The 21853-nt window shown below is 40.4% G+C and overlaps 4 protein-coding genes across 5 annotated transcripts; 3 read left to right on the top strand and 1 right to left on the bottom strand.

Moving 5' to 3' along the window:
• The first annotated feature begins 398 nt into the window (after positions 1-398).
• On the top strand, positions 399-6248 carry atxn3 (ataxin 3). 2 transcript variants are annotated; one of them, XM_061695372.1, is made up of 11 exons: positions 399-501; positions 1708-1872; positions 1940-1984; positions 2070-2155; positions 2291-2357; positions 2432-2519; positions 2628-2721; positions 2821-2984; positions 3903-4044; positions 4628-4683; positions 4761-6248. In XM_061695372.1, exons 1-11 carry the CDS (start codon positions 478-480, stop codon positions 4805-4807), a joined length of 978 nt encoding a protein of 325 aa, XP_061551356.1. In that variant the 5' UTR covers positions 399-477; the 3' UTR covers positions 4808-6248. The 2 variants fall into 2 exon arrangements, with proteins under 2 accessions (XP_061551356.1, XP_061551355.1); XM_061695371.1 differs by having other exon boundaries at positions 2592-2721.
• A 1302-nt stretch (positions 6249-7550) lies between these two features.
• serpina10b (serpin peptidase inhibitor, clade A (alpha-1 antiproteinase, antitrypsin), member 10b) lies at positions 7551-9192 on the top strand. The gene is given in 6 exon segments (XM_061695766.1): positions 7551-7557; positions 7661-8139; positions 8141-8291; positions 8374-8647; positions 8727-8874; positions 8950-9192. Coding segments are annotated over 6 exon segments (1251 nt in total). The 3' UTR covers positions 9142-9192.
• A 1378-nt stretch (positions 9193-10570) lies between these two features.
• ddx24 (DEAD (Asp-Glu-Ala-Asp) box helicase 24) lies at positions 10571-17529 on the top strand. The gene is given in 10 exon segments (XM_061695368.1): positions 10571-11106; positions 11108-11621; positions 11702-12130; positions 13230-13383; positions 13471-13825; positions 13827-13981; positions 14457-14532; positions 15183-15371; positions 15451-15580; positions 15663-17529. Coding segments are annotated over 10 exon segments (2541 nt in total). The 5' UTR covers positions 10571-10833; the 3' UTR covers positions 15929-17529.
• LOC133412332 (ubiquitin thioesterase OTUB2-like) lies at positions 16269-21528 on the bottom strand. The gene is made up of 5 exons (XM_061695374.1): positions 21245-21528; positions 21056-21174; positions 20871-20955; positions 19231-19422; positions 16269-16681 (listed from the first exon to the last, which is right to left on the bottom strand). Exons 1-5 carry the CDS (start codon positions 21323-21325, stop codon positions 16475-16477), a joined length of 684 nt encoding a protein of 227 aa, XP_061551358.1. The 5' UTR covers positions 21326-21528; the 3' UTR covers positions 16269-16474.
• Positions 21529-21853: the final 325 nt, after the last annotated feature.

The raw sequence follows: 21853 nt of genomic DNA, 5'->3' as shown, positions 1-21853 counted from the left end.
TTCCACTATTCTGGAGTGGTCCTTGGAATAGAAGGCCTTTGCAATTATTATCACACGGAATATTGTACGTGTCTAAAATATAGTAATCATTTCGATTGTACAAATGTTAGACTACGTCATTTGTGTTTGTGTTAATTTCCCTCTTTTTTTTTACAGGAGGCATAACTGAGGCGTTTTGTAAACAAAGCATATCCCAGGTAATAGAAGAACAGACAGTGCCCTCTGAAGGTGGCCTCGTGTTCGTCCCCTTTAAGCTACGTTTAAATAAATGTCTTGTTTTATGTTCAGACCATGTATTAAATATTGCGATTTATGGTACCTATACGGTGCAAAAAAAAAAACTTGTTCAGAAATGGAAATGAAGGTTTTAACGCGGAGATCGTGCGTGTTGAGGTCATCCGCTAGGAGGCGCTGCTCGTTTTGTTTGTGTTGTGACGAGCGAGGTCAAAGTTGAATGTTTGACAGAGAGAGCCCAATATGGATGTCATATTCCACGAGAAAGTAAGTTAATCGTGCACCTTACGGCTTTTAACGCCACTTTATTCCTTGAATGTGTCAATTGAAGCTCGAGCCTCGTGCCAGTGATATGCAAACTACGTTGTTTCGTCGGCGTTTTAGCGGTTTGTGCTTGGCAATTTTGTTTCACTATTAGCTATGGTGCTAAAGTTGCTAATTAGTCATTATAAAAACTTTTTTACAATAAGGACTCACGAAGTATAGTCAAGGCGCTAAAATACGTGCTTTTATGAAACATTTACTTGGTAAGCGAAGTGACTCACAGTAGCTTCCAGGAATAGCAAACTAGTAACGCTAAGAGCAACAGTGGTGAAATTATTTGATTTGATTAATGATTTGATCCCCTGCTGAATTTGATTATTAGGGTTAGGGTTAGAAATTAACAGTCTCGAATTTTTAATGGTTGCTTATTGAATGTGGTGATAGCCAGGATATCAGTAAAAAAACAAAACAAAAAAACACATCATATAAAAGTTGATTGAGTGAAAATAAAATAAGTATTTGATTCACAAGCAAAACATAAAGTTGGCACTTAGACTACAATGGAAAGCCTTTATTGTCATTGTATGGTGCAGATACTGGGTTCCAACTTCATATTTGTGTTTACAAATGAATACAAATAATTACAAATAAAAAACACCCAATAAAACACAATACATGACTAAAATATGCAGTGAATAAACAACCGTAGGGCACAGTGAATAATGTTTTATATATATATATATATATATATATATATATATATATATATATATACATACATACATACACAAGTAGTCCTTGTTGGCAAGCACAGCGTGACGAGACGTTTCCTGTATTGCTTGGCTGCTGCACTGAAACTCTTTATCGTGGCAGTATGTTTTGGGTCATCAGACTAGAAGACCCATCTACTTGCTGAGGAAAGTTTGTTTTCATCCAAGATTTTACAGTACATGTCACTGTTTATTGGTCCCTTAATGTAGTGAAGTCACCCTGTACCCTTTGCGGAAAAACAGGCCCAAAACAATGTTTCCATGTTTGTACTTGACTTTGGGGTTCTTTGTGCTATACTGGGGTTTGTTTTTTACTGTTGTGTAGCTACTTACAGCTATTGGAAAGGAAAGCGACATCATTTTACAGTCTAAAGTACTAATGTTAAAGACAAAGAAGATTGTTGTGCTATCATTGCTGTAACTGGTGTTTAATGTGCAGCAAGAGGGCTCTCTCTGCGCCCAGCACTGCCTCAACAACCTGCTGCAGGGTGAGTACTTTACCCCGGTGGATCTTTCCTCTATTGCCCATCAATTGGATGAGGAGGAGAGGATGAGGATGGCAGAGGGAGGAATGGGCAGTGATGAGTACAGGACCTTTTTACAGGTAAGTGAATGTTGTAATGGCAATGCATTTATCTATATTCTAAAATGAACACATTCTGTGTTTATAGCAACCATCTGGAAACATGGATGACAGTGGGTTCTTTTCAATACAAGTGAGCTCCAAAGATGAAGTTTTTATGTTTTTGTAGATTAAACATTGTAGTAAATTAATAAATTTTTTGTGTGATATCATCTTAGGTTATTAGCAATGCTCTGAGAGTTTGGGGACTGGAGCTTATCCTCTTCAACAGCCGGGAGTACCAGAGCCTGATGATAAATCCAATGTGCGTTTTCTCGATCAATCTTGTTTGGTGTCATAATCTGTGCTACTAAATTCATTCATTAATTTGTCTTACGTACCGCTTATCCTCACTAAATGTATTAAGATATTTATTAAGGCTTCTCTCTGTCTGTTACAGAAATGAAAAAGCCTTCATATGCAATTACAAGGAGCACTGGTTTACTATTCGCAAACTTGGGCAACAGGTACAAATCACGTCTTCCTATGTTACTGTCATATAGCTTGATTTGTGAACATAATCTTGATTTTCAAATTTCAGTGGTTTAACTTGAATTCACTTTTGACTGGACCAGAGTTGATCTCGGACACATATTTAGCCCTTTTCCTTGCACAGTTACAGCAAGAGGGTAATGTAACTGTGCCTTATTCATTAATGAAATTAAAGACAGTGCAAAGCACTAATAAAAGTTAACGTGCAGGGTATTCCATATTTGTGGTCCGAGGAAATCTCCCAGACTGTGAAGCAGAGCAGATTCTTGGGATCATGAGAGTGCAACAACAGCAGCGGCCAAAACTTATTGGCGAGGACCAAGCTCAGATGAGCGCAGGGTACCAACATACAGGATGGAGAATTTAGAATATTTTCACTTTAAATAAGTAACTTAAATGGTTGAAATAAACCCTTTTTCATCTATGTGTGACCTGCAGCAGGTTGGCAACACTGGGCCAGACCGAGATGAGCTTTGCTGTTGAGAGTGACGTTGTGGACGAAGATGAAGAGCTGAAGAGAGCTCTGGCACTCAGCAGACAGGACATTGATGTAGAAGATGAGGAAGCTGATCTCCGCAGGGCCATTCAGCTTAGCATGCAAGGTAGAACAACACCTTTGCAGTAGGGCTGGGCAATTCCTTTATTTCCTCAATTAATTTTAAGTTTATTGCTCAGGGTTATTTTTTTTTTTTGAAAATTCAGATTTTATTTTTTGTAGCTTCCTTAGTTCAAAGCGTACCCTCACTGATGTGCACTGCTTGCACTAACAACATGGCTGAGAACACAAAGATGCTAGTTTACAAAAAGCACAGTCAGTTTTGCCAATTTAGCGACTTTTTCTACCCCTCTAGTGACTGTTTAAAAAAAAAAAAAAAAAACTGGACTTTAATATCTGCTAAGAAACAAATGAGTGGAATGATTTTCACTCCATATGACAAGCAAGAAGCCCGGAAGGTCATCATGGAGTTATTTAACCGTGCTGAACATTGCCAAAGACATGTTGCCCTTACTGTATATACGTTGCAAAAGCAGTGATTTCTTGACATGTTGGAATGTTTTCACTTTAGGTATGTGCTTCCAACCAGCACAGGAGAAACGATCATGAGAACGCTGTGGTGCAGTTGCAATGTTCAACAACAGAGATTTCCACCAGTCAAGTCATGCAATTTGATGGCTCATTTTGCTATGTTAATTGTCAAACGTTTTAAATGTTATTTATTACAGATCTTGTTTACATACCGGTGCATGTTTTGACAAAAGGGACACTTTTGTCAAAACATGCAAGAAGCAGCTTGCAGCAAAGCTTGTTTTGAATAATATAGTTGTCATTTGCTTTTTCTGTAAGCAAAGGGTAAAAAAAATAGATCATCATTTATATTGGAAATACATTTTGTGTGTGTGTGTGGGGGGGGGATCTGAGATTTTATTGTAAGGCCATATCGCCCATCTATAGTTTATAGTATAGAAGTTTCTTTTCAACTGTCTGATTGATGTGTTTTGTTGTTCCATCAAAATTATAGGAGCCGTGTTGACCAACACCTCTTCAGATTCTGGTAGTGGACAAGTGAGAGTGGACAGTGAAGCTGCCGGGGAACTAAGAGTCCACAATGAAACACTAACAGCAGATGAGCTGAGGAAGAGGAGGCAGGCCTACTTTGATCGGTGGGTACAACACAGAGTGTCGATACGTTTCACCTTCCAATTTCCACTTAATAATGTGAGAATGCCTAACACCCCTGGCAAAAGAGTTTCCTTGACTTATTCTGTTATATGAGCGCCAACAGGTGGATGCACAGGTTTATTGTACCTTCTGCCATCTAATGGCTACATTTAGTGTAGTTGTTCTGCCTATCACTATACGTTACTAGCGTATATAATTGAACAAAGATAATTTGTAATTATTGAATAGTAACTTTCGGACAAATTAAGTGAATTTGGATCATTTCCTGCGGCACCCCTAATGATCTTTCATGTCACATTATGATGCCACGGCACTGATTCAGAATCACTGCTGTAAATATCCTCAAATATGGTCTGTTGCTCAATTAGAAGTCTGTTTTAAATACAGTAAATGTCTGGTACTCGCAGTAGTTGATTTAATAAATGTCCTCAGCCATTATTTGAGGATACACGATTTGTAATTTACTATGGATGGAAAAGTTTAAAAGTAGCTAATGTGCTTTAATTTGACACCGGAAAGGTGTATGAACTCTTGATTTTTAAACTCACTCTTTTGATTCTTTAGGCAGCAGCACCCTGTCCAGTCGAACATTCCTCAACAAGCCAACACAACATCAATAGGTAAGCATGATGCAGATAATTCCTGACTACAGCGATAGATGAAGATTCATACATTTTCTTTGCTTGCCTTTTTCCAGAGAACAGTTGCACTGAAGTGGACCAACAACAAAAGCCCAGCCTGTGAATGTGGAAAATGTCTGCTTTTGTCAAAAAGCTGCCTGGGCCTGTAACCCCTCCCGATTCAGGGATAGCTTTGCCCCTTCCTCTAGTGTACCTTTTTGCATCTTTTGCGAACATGTGGACATTCGGCAGACAGAACCGTTTTCCCCAGTTGGTTTGCTGATGAGCATTAGAGAACGACAAGAGAAAAAGGCAGCAGGCAGCAGGCAGCCTGGTGGCGTTTCCACTGAGGCTGCAAAGAAGCTGAACTCATGATGCAGTAAAACAAGTTTGCCTCTTTTTTTTTTTTTTTTTTTTTTTTTTTTTTTTTTTTTTTTTAAAACCATGGCGCCTTCTATTTCTACTGTATATTGTATTATTTCCCAATTTTCTCTTTGCAAGGGATGGATAAAGTAACTGTTGTACACAAAATGGTGTTTATAGTGGGAGGTGAATTCATACCATTTGTCCACTGTTAAGTTGTAAAAATGTGACTGGATTTTGGGTCAAACCCATTCATCGTACAACCAGTCTATTGTTTAGGTCGTTTGTTGTGGGTAAAAGGCAACAAAACCCTTTCAAGCCAGCTCTTGAAATTTCTTCTCATTCAATATCATAATATCATCCATCATTATACTTTTGAGCTAGTAAGGTTATTGAGCAACTGTGGTTGTTACTTCTATGGTTATACCTTGATTACTATGTTAATTAGTAGTCATAGTAACTCAATATGCATTTTATAGTCAGTCGATTTTGGATTGATAGAGACAGCATTAACTGTTGAGTGACTTCTTGAATGATGAATAATAATTATTCATCATTCATTATTCACTGACTATGTATACAATACATTAATAGGGAACAGGATTTGCAATCCATATGTGATAAATGAATGAATCCATGATTCCAGCAGGACTTATTACATTCTCTCCACATCAGTATCTGTCACGATGAATTAATGACTTTTGTTATGACAATTCCCCTTTAAAAAGGTTTTCCTGTTGAATTGCACTGCTTTTAATAATTGTGTCTCTGCCTCTGACATATAAATGACCTTGCAAATTTAATAGTGAAGCTTTGTAAAATGAGCTGTTGGTATGGTTAAAAATCCAAAGGACAAATTTCAGCATTAACCGTCATTGTATTATGGAACCAGTATGTTGTTCACATTTTCAGCTATACTTAGGTGGAATTTCATATGAAATTTGAATTCATGTGCAGTTTGACCTCAGGGGAGATTGCATGGTTGATTAATTGCTGTGTCATTTTCCACCCTTTGCTTCTGTCACGTTTTGCTTGATTTGAAATGTATATGTAAGCTTGCAAATACTGGGTTTTAGGATGAGTTTGACTTTCACTTCCTTCTCACTTTAAGCACTAACTCATCATTTTTTTATTCTATAATGCTCATGTTCTTAAAATATATACTGGTGTTGTTCCAGGATTAAAGCAACATTTATTGGTCATTTTTGATCGTTTGTACTTGACTTACCTTTTAAGGGCCATCCCTCTTCCTGCTGGGTGACTTCAATGCTCAAGTGGGAAATGAGAGTGACCTGGATGGGCATGATTGGGAAGGAGGTCCCGAACCCCGATCTCGGCAGGGTGTCATGGCGCTCCCTTAAAGAAAGTGTGAAAAGCTCATACATCTGGGAGGGGCTCAGAGAAGAGTCGCTGCTCCTCTGCATGGAGAGGAGACAGATGAGGTAGCTCGGGCATCTGATAAGGATACTGCCTGGACGTCTCCCTGGTGAGGTGTTCCGGGCACATCCACCGGGAGGCAGCTCTGAGGACAGCACAGGACACGCTGGAGAGACTATGTTCTGTATATCTCCCTGCTGGCCTAGGAATGTCTCAGGATCCCCCCGGAATAGCTGGACAAAGTGGCTGGGAAGAGGGAAGTCTGGGCTTTGCTTAAAATGCTCCCGCTACAACCGGGCCTTAGACAAGGAGAGGAAAATGGATGGAGACCTGATCCTCTCACAGCACACTAATGTGGCACAGCACACTGGTTGAGAATCACTGGTCTAAGCCTCTCATTCCAAATTAAAATTATGACAATTTCTACAACTCTATTTTTTTCTTTTGAAATTTTGCAATTTCAATCTTGCTAAAATGTTGCTGCTCTTGTTTCTAAATGAGGTCATCAAAATATTGGCAATTTCTATACCACTGCAAACTACAATCACAAGATTAACCATATATTTAGCCTAATAGCTTAATTACCCAAGTGATTTTAAACTTACTGTCACAATATCAATTTTAAAATGACAATATGCTTGCTAGAAATTATGTTTTTTCTTTGTAGATTATCAGTCATCCAGGTCATGGTAATCCATAAAGATTGAATCAAGGTAACTGGACTCATCTTCGTTGATTTTTTTTATTTTTTATTTTTTTTCTGTTTTCTGAAAATGTTTGAAAACGATTGGCAATTATGCTACCAGGCTATTGCTATTGTTAAATTAATACGTCGCTGACTGTCAGTCCCAATAAAAACCAAGCATATTGTCTTTACAACGCTTATATGAAGCAGAATGGCCCTGATTCTGGTCCTTCCATTGACAGGCCCCCTCGCCCGGTAAAATGTATTTGTGTTATTTTCACTAGCAGATGCACAGACACACAAATGGAATGCATCAACTTGTTTGGAGAGATGGGGGCAGGCAATGGCAAATAGGCTATGAGCCTTGGTTAATGTGTAACACTCAAAGCACACTTGCACTTTGTTTCCCCAAATAGAAATTTTAGACTTAATGTTACTCAAGATGGATGGTATGTATGAGCGTGATCTGGAGATAATGTGACTTAAGTGATATCAGATGTATTATTATTGTTTGACTGTGCCATTAATGACACGTTTGTCTCTGTGATTCAGGTTTTGTACCCTACCATTCCCAGGCACAAATATTGGTTGAATACAAGTTGAAGATGGGCTTTGTTTTCATGCTAATGTGCCTCATCGCTCCAGCGCAGCAAACACCGCTTCCCTACACCAGCATTTTGAATCTCTCGTTCAAAAATATAGATTTTGCTATGGACCTTTACCGCAAAATATCCACTTACCACGACGAGAACATCATTTTCTCCCCTCTGAGCATTTCCACCAGTTTTGCCGCCCTTTCCATGGCCTCTGATGGTGTCACGTACAAGGAGATACTGAAAGGACTCAACCTGGAGAATTTGGAGCAAGCCGACCAGCCAGATCTTATTCCAAAGCTGTTCCAGATGCTCCATCGGAACATCTCGCAGAATGGAACGACTACACTGGACCAAGGGATGTCCCTCTTTGTTCGCCAGCACTTTAGCATAGAGAAGACATTTGAGGAACAGATGAAGTCCTATTTTTATGCAGACTATTAAGAGAGTAAACTTTGAAGACACAAATGCAAGCATCAGTCTCATTAATGAGTATATAAAAGACAAGACAAGGGGAAAAGTGGAAAAAATGGTCTCCGGCCTTGACCCAATGACCGAGCTCATGATGATCAACACTTTTTATTTCCAGGGTAAGTTTAAATTTAACATTGACAGCTTTATTTGCAGACACCCTCGTAATGCTGTACTGCTATGTACTTTTGACTTCTACAGGTGGGTGGAAGATGCCTTTCAACCCCAACTTCACATATAATGCACCCTTCTACGTTGACAACTACAATATCCCACAAGTGCCAATGATGTTAAAAGAAGACAAGTTTGAAACAATGGAAGACACTCGTCTTGGTGCCCGTGTGCTGAAACTGCCCTACCTGGAGGGTGTGTCCATGCTCATCCTGCTGCCAAACAAAGGAGTGGATTACAATACTATCGATGATGAGATCAATGCAAAGAGGATGCTTGGTTGGATCAAAAAACTGCAGAAGGCGTAAGGTTTATTTTTTTTAAATATCATGTGACAAATCATCAACCTGCTTAACATTAACACATCATCTTTTTTTCCACAGTAAACTGGAGATCAGCATTCCCAAATTCAAGATGGAGGAGTCATACTCTTTGCACAACATTCTCCCAGAGTTGGGTTTCACCAGTCTCTTCAGTGGCTCTGCCAATCTGACGAGGCTGAGCAAAGACAAAGGCCTTAAGGTTTCAGAGGTCAGTTTTCACACGTGCATACTAAAGTCGTCAACTTTCCTCTTTTAAATGTCTTAAATGGACTTTGAATTGCAGGTGCTACACAAAGCCGTCATCGATCTGGATGAGGTGGGGACGACTGCAGCAGCTGCCACAACAATTGGCATTATTCCCTATTCCTTACCGCCGACCTTCATTGTCAACCGCCCGTTTTTCTTCTTTATATACCATGAAGAGACAAAATCCCTGTTGTTTATGGGCAGGGTGATTGACCCCACCAAAAAGTAGCAGGTGTGACTCGCTGTGATTTGTCTTTGGAAATGTGTTGGGACTTGTTTATTCAGGCTTAGCTTCTTTAAACGTCAGACTTTGAAATTCTTCTGACAGTCTATTATGGGAAAGACTACCCAACCCGTGATCTGTAATAAAACGCTAAAAAAAAATGCTGTTGTATTTATGTATTTCACCAAGAAAAAGGACTTGCCCACTTGTGGCTCGTTGCAGTATAAGTCATAAATAGCATCTCTGTTAGCAGATGAAAATTGAACTGAAGTGCAAAGTCTTTGTCTTTGAGATAAAGAAAATTTCAAGAAAAAAAACCAAATAATATTGTGAACTATGTATAATATACAAATAATATATTATTTTTACAGCAATCTTCATTTGTTCCAAGCTGATTTTTACTTAAACTAAGTAGCCAAAAAGTTTGCCAGGGGAGTAAGTTTTTTATTATTATTATTAAACTCCACTGGCAACTTTTCTTATGTGTGATTTGTCTAATTTTAATTAGTTTTGACTAGAAATAAAATATACTTGGTGAGATTTTGAGTTTTTGCAGGGCATGTCAACTTTATTTGCACCAGATTCTTTAAAAAAAAAAAAAAATGAACACGCCCTGTCTTGGCATAAGATACTTCACGAAGACATTTAATATTGTATCAGATACACTGGGCAAAAATTATTTGCTATTCAATTAGCTAGCGATAGCGCTCAGTGCCTAATTAGCTTATTAGCTATTATTATACGCCAGTTGGAGCAGCCCGTCTAACCGACCTGCTTACGCGGTGGCCATGTTGGGCAGGTCGATATTCACTTCAAAAGCAATGCATGGACATTGAAATTAAGTCATAATTTACTAATTTCTCAAACACTTTTCACGAGATTTACTTTTTTTGGTCAATGGAAAAGCGTGTGCTATCACCACAGAACATTGCTTCTAAAACAAAATCATTAAAAAAAAGTTGTTTCTTTTTTTTCCAATTTAATTTGAGGACGAATTCATAGGGTGGGCTAAGGCAAATTTTGGGTAGGCTTGAGGAGTTAGTCAAGGTGTTATTAAGATTGTTTTTGTATTGTTAGGTCGATGTTGAGACACTGAGTATAAATAAGAAGGCATTGAAAAAAACGACAATGGAGAACAATCGAACCTGTAATATCAGATTGTCAAAAATTATTTTGAAAAAAAAAAATCAGAGATACTGTACTGCACAAATAATTACAAAATAGTCAAATTTTACTTGGGTTTCTAAATGTAACAGATTTGGTAATTAAAATATGGTGAGGTTTGTTTTATTTTATTTTTAAACGGGCTAAAACGCACACTTGAGCTATACTCCATCCCAGTAGACGGCGGTAATGCACTTAAACGTTATTTGCCATCTGTCATTACAATATCAATGAAAAAGAAGTTGATCCGCAAATAAAGTTTTTTGAAAAACACGTGACACGCAGTAATGGCTACTCCCTTGTAACATGTGCTGTTGTCGTCAAATGCGATAACGTTTTAATATCCCAGGGGAAAAAACAACGCAGTCAGGAGGCGACAGTTGTTAATTCGTGGTGGTTTAATCTTCTATGTTTTACGAAAAAGCAGACTGAGCCACTTTTGTGTGAGTAGACACGTTGCTGCTTGTCTTGCTACGTTGCTTGATTTCGAGCCTCGTTGTCTGTCTTGTTTCTGGTGCCTATCATTTTAAGAAAATGAACACATCGAAGACGAAAAAGAAGCGAATGAGCTTCGCTCCTTGGAAACGAAACAAGCGGAGCATTCAAGTAAAGGGCCAATGGAAGGCAGTCGACTTGGATCCCGAACTCTTCTCCGAGGAGGGTCTGGTTTGTTTTGAGAAACTGACGAATTACTGCCTAGTGGACTCCGACAAGCCTGCAGCTAATGCAGAGAACGAAGTTAAAGGAAGAAAGAAAAAAGGAAAGAAAAGAAAGTTAAGAGAAGATGAGGTGGTCGAAAAGGGAGACTGTGGATAGCAAACAGTCAGAAAAGATTTCCGAACCTCCCAAGAAAAAGAAAAAGAAAAAAAGAGACATTTCAGATAATGACTCGGCCCAAGATGAGACTGCGGAGGTGATGCAGAAAGAAGCAGATGAGAAAGAGGAAATGAAAACCGATCAAGAGGACACATCCAAAGCTGCACCACCCACTGCTAGCTTAGATCAACCAAAACTTAAGAAAAAGACTAAAATTAAAAAGAAAAAGAAGCAGCAAAAAGAAAAGAACAAAGAGGATCAAACCAACGCAACTCAAGATAAAGAGATAAGGCCAAAAAAACAATTGAAAAACTGGACTAATGCTACCCTTTCTGGTTCTGAAGTAAAAAATGCAGACATGTGTGCATGGAAAGACCTGTTTGTCCCACCTGGTGTGCTGAAGGCCCTCAGCAGCCTTGGCTTCACATCACCAACACCAATTCAAGCCTTAGTGCTTCCTCCAGCCATCAGAGATCGTATGGATATATTGGGAGCGGCTGAGACGGGTAAGACGCTTTACATGAAATACAATATTTAACCCACACACCTCACATTATACACTGAGGTTAATATGCTGTCATTTCAGGAAGTGGTAAAACATTAGCTTTTGGTATTCCCATGATCCATAACATCCTGGAGTGGAAGGAAACTGCTGAAAAGCCCGGGGCTGACAATGTTGATCCAGACATGTTGCATGGAAGCTTGACAGAGTCCCTAGAAGCTGATATGGGCAGTCCTGAGGAGCAGGACGAGGAAGAAGGAAGTATCACTGGGCATGCTGACAAAGGTGAATCTGGGGATGAGGATGACCACGACACTGAACATCAAGATCAGGATGGGAGGCTTGGGTGCGTGCAGGTCATCGATGATGTCAAGTTTGATGCCGACATCACTGCGGGAGAGGAGAACCGCGCTGTCGGTGGTGCTCGGCCTCTGCTCGGACTGGTCCTCACCCCCACCAGGGAGTTGGCAGTCCAGGTCAAACACCACATAGATGCTGTAGCGAAGTTCACTGGTGAGTCCTGCATGCACTCACATGCTTCCACCGATTGCTGCGTGATTTGGACAAAGTTTTATACACCCGATACAGTGGGGCCTTGAGATAAGCGTTCTTTGTCAACACTCGTATCGCAAATCATCTTTCTCCATTGAAATGATTGAAAATGCCAATAATGCGTAAAGCCTCACAAAAAAAATATATTTTTGTAATGTTTTTTGAAGGCCCCCTTCCATCAAAAGCCTGACCTGTTATGCATAAAAGAGGGGGGAAAATCCCCTTTTATGCATAACAGGTCAAAATGATTCTGTGACATGGTTTAAGTTTGACATCTATGCGGTTTGTCGATTGAATGCAAAAGGAGATAAACAGCATAAGGCTTGCAAAACAGGTGAATTTGAAATCACCATCGTTTTGACGTAGCGTCGCCAAATAATATTCAAGTACCTGCCCACTTCATGCTTGGTACCCAACCACTCAACTCAGCTGAACGGCAACACGGCATTTCCGGCTTTTAAATGAGGGAGTCACTGCCAAACAAATTGTCTATAAGTATACATATGCTATGTTTTTAGAACACAACTTAATATTCAAAACTTTGCCATGGTCTTGTCTCTGTATGAAATAATGAGCCGTTGTGCTTAAAATGTAGTTTTGGGTAATACGCAGTATTTTTATATCTACGTTTTGATGTTAAGAGTGTTCATGTGTTTCTGACTTGTCTTGAATTTTCGGACTTAGTCAAAGGAATCACTGTAAGCAGGCACTGGCAGCATCCAGTTTCAATGCTATTAACAAAAAAAGAAAAATATTAAATTCGTGAAGAGACAGTTTCATCAAACCCTTGTCATACTAAAATCAACAGTGCATGTCATTTTTCCTCAATTGCTTCATGACACAGTTAATCAACACTCAATTCAAATGTTTTTCAGTGTCCAACATCTTGTAGTAATCTTCACAGATCAGTGGAAGCTGGTATAAATGCAAAAGAGGGACCAACTGCAAATGTCCTTCCATTGCCGCCACTTGCTGGTCAATGCATTGATTGTCAATATAGTAAGCGTGTCGGAAATTCACTAACAGTTTGACTGTTAGTAAAACGGTTGCTCTTGCGCAGACATCACGACAGCCGTAGTGGTGGGTGGGATGGCGCAACAGAAGCAGAGAAGGATATTGAATCAGAGGCCAGAAATCCTCATCGCCACTCCAGGACGTCTGTGGGACTTGATCAAGGAGAGACATCCACATCTTCTCAACCTTAGACAGCTCAAGTGGGTCTCGCCTCTGCTTCTTCTGCACTTAAGAGCAAATGGCAAGTATTTTTCTGTGATGATAAATGGTGGTGGTGTCTTCTCCAGGACCCTGGTGATCGACGAAGCTGACCGCATGGTCGAACGAGGCCACTTTGCGGAGCTGGAGTCTGTGCTGGAGATGCTCAACACCACTCAGTTCAATCCCAAGAGGCAAAAATTTGTCTTCTCTGCCACGCTGACCATGGCTCACAGCTTGCCCATGCGATTGCTGCAGAAGAAGAAGAAGGTGCAGCAGACCGACAAGGTGGCGCTCCTCATGGAGAAAGTGGGGATCAAGTCCAAGCCCAAAGTGATCGACCTGACCAGGAAGCAGGCGACGGTGGCGACCTTGACCGAGACGCAGATTCACTGTCAGAAAGAGGACAAGGACTTCTTCCTCTACTACTTCCTATTGCAGTATCCCCGGACGCACCATGGTGTTCGCCAACAGCATCGAGTGCATCAAGCGGCTCAGCTTGCTGCTGGTCATCCTGGACTGTACGCCGCTGCCGCTGCACGCCAACATGCACCAGAAGCAGCGTCTGAAAAACCTGGAGAGGTTTGCTGAGAGGGAGAGGTGAGTTTTCTTACTGCTGCATTTTTTTTGCCTCTATTTGGGATATGCCAATGATAAACTGTGGAGCTTCTGTATAAAAATATCAGCCAGAACAATTTGGAGAAGGCCCTTTTCTGTTCCAGAATGACTGTGGCTCAGTGCACTAAAGCAAGGTCATTGAAGGTATGCGTGAAGAACTTTCATGTCCACTTAATGTCCATGTGTCCCAGTGCTTTCGACTGTATGGTACACCTAGATTGGGACACTCATCATTCCGTTATAGCCAAAGTGAAGCATTTTTTAAAAACCAGTCCACGGCTCACAAATTGCTATTTGCTAAAATCATCTAACCCTTTCCAAAATTCTATAAATAGGCGTTTTATGTGACCTCTGCCAGGTCTTAATGCACACACAGCAAGTCAGTCTATTTTTAACAAAGCCTCAACTTCATGCAAATGGAACTCATATTTATTACCTTTTGTGGTGTTTTCCACAGTTGTGTGTTGCTGACAACTGATGTGGCAGCAAGAGGGCTGGATATCCCCAATGTGCAGCATGTCATTCACTACCAGGTATCTTTTTTCTTGACATTCTCCTTTCAGAGCGGATCTTTGGATGGTCATCATTTTTAAACTGATAAAGCAACTGAAATAACAGAGGTGCTACGTTATTCTTGCATAGTGGCAACATCTATTTGTGACTGCAATGTATTCTCTGAAGGCTATTTTTATGTAATCTTGGTTGTATATATGAACGTGACTCAAGCTGGGGAAGTGACAGTGTCAAAAAAAAAAAAAAAGCTGGCACACAATTCAAGTCTCAGAAACTGAAAAAGTCTCAGAAACTGAAAAAGGCTTCAGTAAAGGCCTGCAAAAGCATTTCAAATGAATGCAAGTCTGGTGAGAGTCAGTGGGCAGGCGTGATACAATTATTGCAAGTAAAGGTTAGGCTACCAAATATTAAATGTTAGTCACATTTAAGTTATTTTAATGTCTGTTCTAATACTTTTGCTCACTTGAAAAGTGGGTGGCTTCAAACAAAAGGTGCTCTGTCCTGAGTTGTTTCACACATCTAGATGTAAATACCATGAAATACAAGCAGGAATTAACTTTTCTCATATTAATCTTTTGACCTGAAAGCCAAATGTCTTCAGTATACAAAAAAACCAAAGGAATTGACCATGCCTGTTCCAATACTGTACAGTATGTTCTTCCACCTTCAGGTTCCCCGCACATCTGAGACATACATCCATCGCAGCGGCAGGACGGCTAGAGCTACAAATGAGGGTCTCAGTTTGCTGCTCATCAGCCCCGACGACATGTTGAACTTCAAAAAGATTTACAGGAACCTGGGAAAAGATGAGGAGCTTCCTGTGTTTCCCGTAGAGAGCCACTACATGGAGGCAATCAAGGCAAGAGCAGTCACCGTCATTTATTTTATTGGTCCTTTAGGTGTTCATTTGTTATTTTAAAATGCAAATCTTAATACAGGAGCGTGTAAACTTGGCCAGGAAGATTGAAAAGGTTGAGTTCTTCAACAGCAGACAAAAACATCACAACTCCTGGTTCAGGCAAGCAGCAGAGGCTATGGACATCGAGCTAGACCAAAACCTCTTGATAGGTAAGCGCCATAACACATTGAGTCCATTTAGAACCCGAACCAATCCAATGCAGAGAGCTGAGCATTGTGTGTACGTCTGCAGGCAAAGGGAGGGATGAGGATGATGATCGGGAGCAACAGAAGATGGTGAAAGGGATGAAGACACAATTGAAGCATCTCATGTCCCAGCCCGTGTACAAGAGTATGACAAAGACCAAGTACCCCACTCAGATGGGACGTCTGTGCCTGGCTCACCTGCCTGTCGTGGGGAAGCAAAGCGCTGTCATGAGTGTGTCGGCTCAGCAGAAGAAAAAGGAAACTGGTCCACCACAGCACAAAAAGGGAAGCAGAAAAAAATACAGGCGGTAAACTAGTTTACAGGAATTAGAATTTAAAATCTGTAATTTTCAGATGTCAAAATTCGACAAATCTTTGAGAGCAATCACATACACTGCAGTTTTGTCTCAATAACTATTTTAATGACACATATTCTGTAATTACATGAGATGGAAGGCAGAAGAAATTAATTGACAAATACCAGTAAAACATCAGGATTTGTCATAGAAATATGTAGTATGGCCCCATGGTGATATTAAGAAGTATAATGATGTCATCCCAAGGTTGATTGGGCAATTTAATATCGCTTCATGATTTTCTGGCAATGCCGGTACATCATTGCTTATTTTTCATGATCATTTTTGTGAAAATGTCCCAATTTTGCAGACCCAATTAGTGTTAAGGGTGTGAAAAATAATGCAAAGCCCCACATGTTGTCCTTTGATCAAGTTAAGTCACTGATATTGACAGCGCTATTCAAAACATTTGACTGTGTACAATGTACAGAATTGACCATGTCCTAAAACTCTATCAGAATTTTACTCAATCCCAGGCCACGTCTGTTACTGGGGGAAGCAGTCAGGGTGGGGGTTGGGGGCCCAGAATGCTAAAGTGTGATATGTGGTGGAGGAGGTGCATGGAGGGCTCGGCCCCATCAGGGATAATGTGGTGCACCAACTGCTCATCTTCGCCGTCCATTGAGACGATGTGGATGCAGATGTCCAGTGCCTGAGTTAGAGCCAGGATGTCCACATGGTCACACTCCATCCCCATAGCTTCCACTTCCTGCACATGAGTAAAACAAGTTTACTTTAAGAGCAGGTAGGGGTGAACAAAGTATGGCTCGGGGGTCACATAACGGGAAGCTCGGTTCATTATTAAGAATGCTGTAGCATTTAATTTAGCTGTTTTTCTCCCCAGTTTCCTAAATTTGACACACAAAGAATCTTAACAATCCTGCCAAATGTGATAAAATAAAATAAAATGGCTATGTAAAATTAGGCTTCAGAATTGTGAAAAATCAAGCCACTGTCTCCGCGTTCAAAGGCTGCGGGTGTGTCAACTCAATGCGTGAAACAACCCCCCGGTGAAAAATTTATGCTGCTTCATGTAGCATTTTCCTTATACTTAGACATACAGTGTTCAAAATAATATTGTTTAAAAAGGTGAATAAACGTCATTCTTCAAATAAATTGTCTTTTAATGAACACAAATGCATTGGGGACACTGCACATTCTATTTCAAAGCAAGAAAATTGGAAAAAGTAATTTGATATTTTACAGAAAGTAAAGAAATATAATGTTAAAAAAAAAAGTGTCATCTGTCTTTACAAACTCAAAAACATCCTGTATAAACTAAGAAATGCTTGAAGATTCAACTTTCCTGAGAATCATCAACTAATATTTAGTTGCATAACCATGATTTCTGATAACTGCTTCATATCTGTGGTGCATGGAGTCGACCAACTTCTGGCACTGGTCAACTGGTATTGCAGCCCAGGACAATTGTACTACCTACGGTCCACAATTCCTCTGCATTTCTTTGTTTTGTCATGAACAGCATTTTTTATGTCAGCCCACAAGTTTTCTACGGGATTAAAGTCCGGGGATTGTGCTGGCCACTCTGTGACTTGAATGCTGTTCGTCTGAAATCATGATTTTGCTCGCTTGCTGGTGTGTTTGGGGTCATTGTCTTGTTGAAACACTCATTTCAAAGGCATTTCCTCTTCAGCGTAACGGCAACGTGACTTCTTCCAGTAGCCTGATGTACTCAAACTTATCCGTGATCTCTGGTATACGATAAATAGGACCAACACGAGAAACATCCCCTTATCATGATGCTTGCACCACCATGCTTCACCGTCTTCACTGTGCACGGTGGCTTGAATTCAGTGTTTGGAGGACGTCTGACAAACTGTGGCCCTTACACCCAAAAAGAACACTATTACTCTCATCAGTCCACAAAATATTACACTTTTTTTTTTTTTTTTTAGGCCGGTTAGTGTGTTCTTTGACAAATTGTAACCGCTTTAGCACGTCTTTTTATCAACAGTAGGACTTTGCGGGGGCTTCTTGCTGGGAGCTTGGCTTCACATAGACGTCGTCTGTTGTTACAGTAGCCACAGGCAACCTGAGATGATTTTTGATCCTCCTCTAGCTGAGCCTGTGCCAGTTTGGTTATTCTCTGACCCATTTGAATACTTGTTTTTCTTCCTTGCCTTTCTGGTTTGGGCTGCCATTTTAAAGCCTTTTTCATTTTAGCTGAACAGCCTATCATTTTCTGCACTTCTTGATAGGTTTTCCCCGCTTTTAATTTCTTGATCAAAGAAGGCTCTTCTGAACATTTTACTGTTTTTCAAGGACAAATGCACAGTCAGCATATGTAGCGTCAGTTGCCTTGATCCTTAAATAAGGGCCACCTGTTTAACACCTATTTTTTCACAGAATCAAAAACCTCACTAAGTGAACTCAGCGCTGCTGTTTTTTTCTTTAACATGCCACTTTCAGTTAATGATTCAGTTTCACAGAATCAGCAGCATGCACGTCATCCCTGTTGGTTTCCCATACCTTTACTAAACCTAGAAACTTGCTTGCAGTGTTGATGTTGAAATTCAAACAAAAACGGTGATTTTTCTTGCTACTAGTGATGTGGGAATGCTGTACATGTTATCTATCCATCCATTTTCTGTGTCGCTTATCATCACTAGGGTCACTGGCGTGCTGGAGTCTATCCCAGCTATCTTTGGGTGACAGGTTTGGTACACCCTGAACTGGTCACCAGCCAATCGCAGAGCACATATAAACAACCATTCGCACTCACATTCACACCTATGGGCAATTTAGCATCTTCAATCAACCTACCACCACACGTTTTTGGGATGTGGGAGGAAACCGGAGTACCCGGAAGAAAAAAAACACAGAACATGCAAACTCCACATAGGCGAGGCTGGATTTGAACCCGGGTCCTCATAACTGTGAGGCAGATGTGCTAACCACCGTGCCGATATATACTGTACATGTTAGAGCTGTGAAAATATGTCCGCTTAAAGCCTCCTTTGGGTGGAATATCATTATAAGATATTTAAGAATTTAAACATACCATTTCTCAATCAATTTATTAGAAATAAAATGAGAATAGTGACAAAAATATAAAAAAAGTATAAAATAGATACTAATATTTGTATATTTAAAATATTTTTAGGTTCTTTTTCTACAAATGATCTGGCCCATCTGCTAATTAAAAAAAACCTGCCCTTGAGCATAAACGTTTGCTCACTCCTGCTATAGAGTATGATGTGTTTATTCTCTACGGGGCAGCAACATTCTTCCACTGACCTGATGACAGTAGACCTGCAGACTGGGCGCCTCTACAAAGTTGCGGAAGTCGTCTGCGTGGTTCTGCAGGTGCGCAGATGTGAGCAGGCGCAGGTACTGCACCACGTTGTCTGAGGTCACGTGATCGTTCAAAAGCCTGAACAGCATCTCTTCCTGGTCGCTGCCCTCGCAGTGTTCGATGACATTGAGGACCTTTTCCAGTGGAGACAATCCAAAAGCTAGCGCTATAAGTACTGTATTTATCCATATAGTGGCAGTGGATGTTTATTTCCTCAACTGCAGAAAGCATTGACAGTATAATTCAATTATTTTTCCAAAATTATATATACAGTAGGAATGTGTACTGGGGAAAAAGTAGGTATACACTTAAGGAAAATCATTCCATTTGTTAGTTTAATTTCATAAATGTTAACACATTGACATTCATCGAACCGTTTCAGAATATACAGTGGGTACGGAAAGTTTTCAGACCCCCTTAAAAAATTCACTGTTATATTGCAGCCATTTGTTAAAATCATTTGTTAATTTTTTTCGCTCATGTACACACAGCACCCCATATTGACAGGGGAAAAAATGCAATTGTTGAAATTTTGGCTGGTTTATCAAAAAAGGAAAAACTGAAATATCACACAGCCCTAAGAATTCAGACCCTTTGCTGTGACACATTTAACTTGGGTGCTGTCCAGTTCTTCTGATCATCCTTAAGATGGTTCCACACTTTCATTGGAGTCCAGGTGTTTAATTATACTAATTGGACTTGATGATGAAAACCACACCCATGTCTATATAAGACCTTACAGCCCACAGCACAAGTCAGAGCAAATGAGAATCATGAGGTCAAGGGAACTGCTTGAAGAGCTCAGAGACAGAATTGTGGCAAGGCACAGATCTGGCAACGGTTATGAAAGAAATTCTGCTGCACTTAAGGTTCCTAAGAGCACAGTGGCCTCCATAATCCTTAAATGGATGAAAACCTTTTCAAGAGTGCTCAGGACCTCAGACTGGGCCGAAGGTTCACCTTCAAAAAAGACAATCACACAAAAGCACACAGCTAAAATACCGAAGGAGCGGCTTCAGAACAACGCTGTGACTGTTTTTGAATGGCCCAGCCAAAGCCCTGACTTAAACCCAATTGAGCATCTCTGGAAAGACCTGAAAATGGCTGCCCACCAACGTTCACCATCCAACCTGACAGAACTGGAGAGGATCTGCAAGGAGGAATGGCAGATGATCCCCATATCCAGGTGTGAACAATTTGTTGCATCATTCCCAAAAAGCCTCGTGGCTGTAGTAGCTCAAAAGGGTGCTTCTACTAAATACTGAGCAAAGGGTCTGAATACTTCTCCCTGTGTGATATTTCAGATTTTCTTGATTAATAAATCTTCAAAAATTTCAACAATTCCGTTTTTTTTTTGTTAATAAGGGGTGCTGTGTGTACATGGAGGGGGGGGGGGTATGAACAAATGACTATAGCAAATGGCTGCAATATAACGGAGTGAAACATTTAAGGGGGTCTGAATAATTTCCGTACCCTGTGTGTGTGTGTACATACACAGTATGTCAGAAGTTAACGATTGGCAGGTTAATGCCCAGCTTTCCAATTACGAGTCAGATGTATAATTTAAAAAGACATGATTTACTGTGTTCAAGTGGAGCTGGAAGGAACTCTGGTCAAATCCTGCAGAGGCGAGGTGTTCGCTGGTCGTGATGACTTTCTCCTTGAATCTGAACGCGAGATCGTTAAGGCAGTAATCAGAGGTTTGGTTGGGGGTGGGGAAGAATGTTACATGTAATAATAATAAGAAGAAGAATAATAATGAGTGACCTTTGCAAAGCCTTGACATTGTGCAAGATTGATTCCAAATAGGCGAAACAAAAGGCTCTGTAAAAACAGTTTCCATCGCCTCGCACTTTCCTCACGGAGGAGAACAAGGCGCTCAGCTCCTGGTCAAGCACAACAGTGGATTAAAGACAAGCGGATATGCTCGTTTGCGCCACCTGCGACGCAACCTACTTGACATTTGCTGGAATGTTTTTGTTGTGGGGAGAGCACAGCAATATCTTCTCTGCGCGACACCAGGCAGCCAGCCTCCATCTTTCGACAAAAGAAAGCTCGCAAAAGCTGCGGCTGCGAGCGAACGAGCTCGTCATGTCACTTAGCTCCGAGACATGTTCCGCAACGTTTAGGTGATGAAGTACATCAGAGGCGGGGGGCGTCCTTAAATCTAAAAAGGCTGCCTTTAAAAGCGTTTCGCTAAGATTTTGTTTTCGAGTTGAACGGAAGTATGACAGTACCACGTGTTTGTGTCTTAAAGGTACAGTTCATCTTTATTGCAACACGAGAGGCACTGCTATGACGTAATGTCCTTCGCCTCATACAGTACAGTAATTGTTTGACGTATACACTAAAGGAGCTATGGGATCGTAATGGTCCATATTTCACAAACAAGTTAAAGACACATCTCACCCCTTGTAACCATCTGTTTGACCTGTTGATGTAGGTCACACAAAACCCGGACAAGGAGGTTCAGAGACGGCTTCTTTTCCTTTTCCTTTGCCATTATTGCAAGAAACAATCACAATTTAAATAAAATAAAATAAAATACACCATTAATACACCCAC

Source organism: Phycodurus eques, chromosome 14 (genome assembly GCF_024500275.1).
Source record: "Phycodurus eques isolate BA_2022a chromosome 14, UOR_Pequ_1.1, whole genome shotgun sequence".
Lineage (NCBI taxonomy): Eukaryota > Metazoa > Chordata > Actinopteri > Syngnathiformes > Syngnathidae > Phycodurus > Phycodurus eques.
Note: the sequence above shows the minus strand (reverse complement) of the source record. Positions and strands in the feature narration are given on the sequence as shown.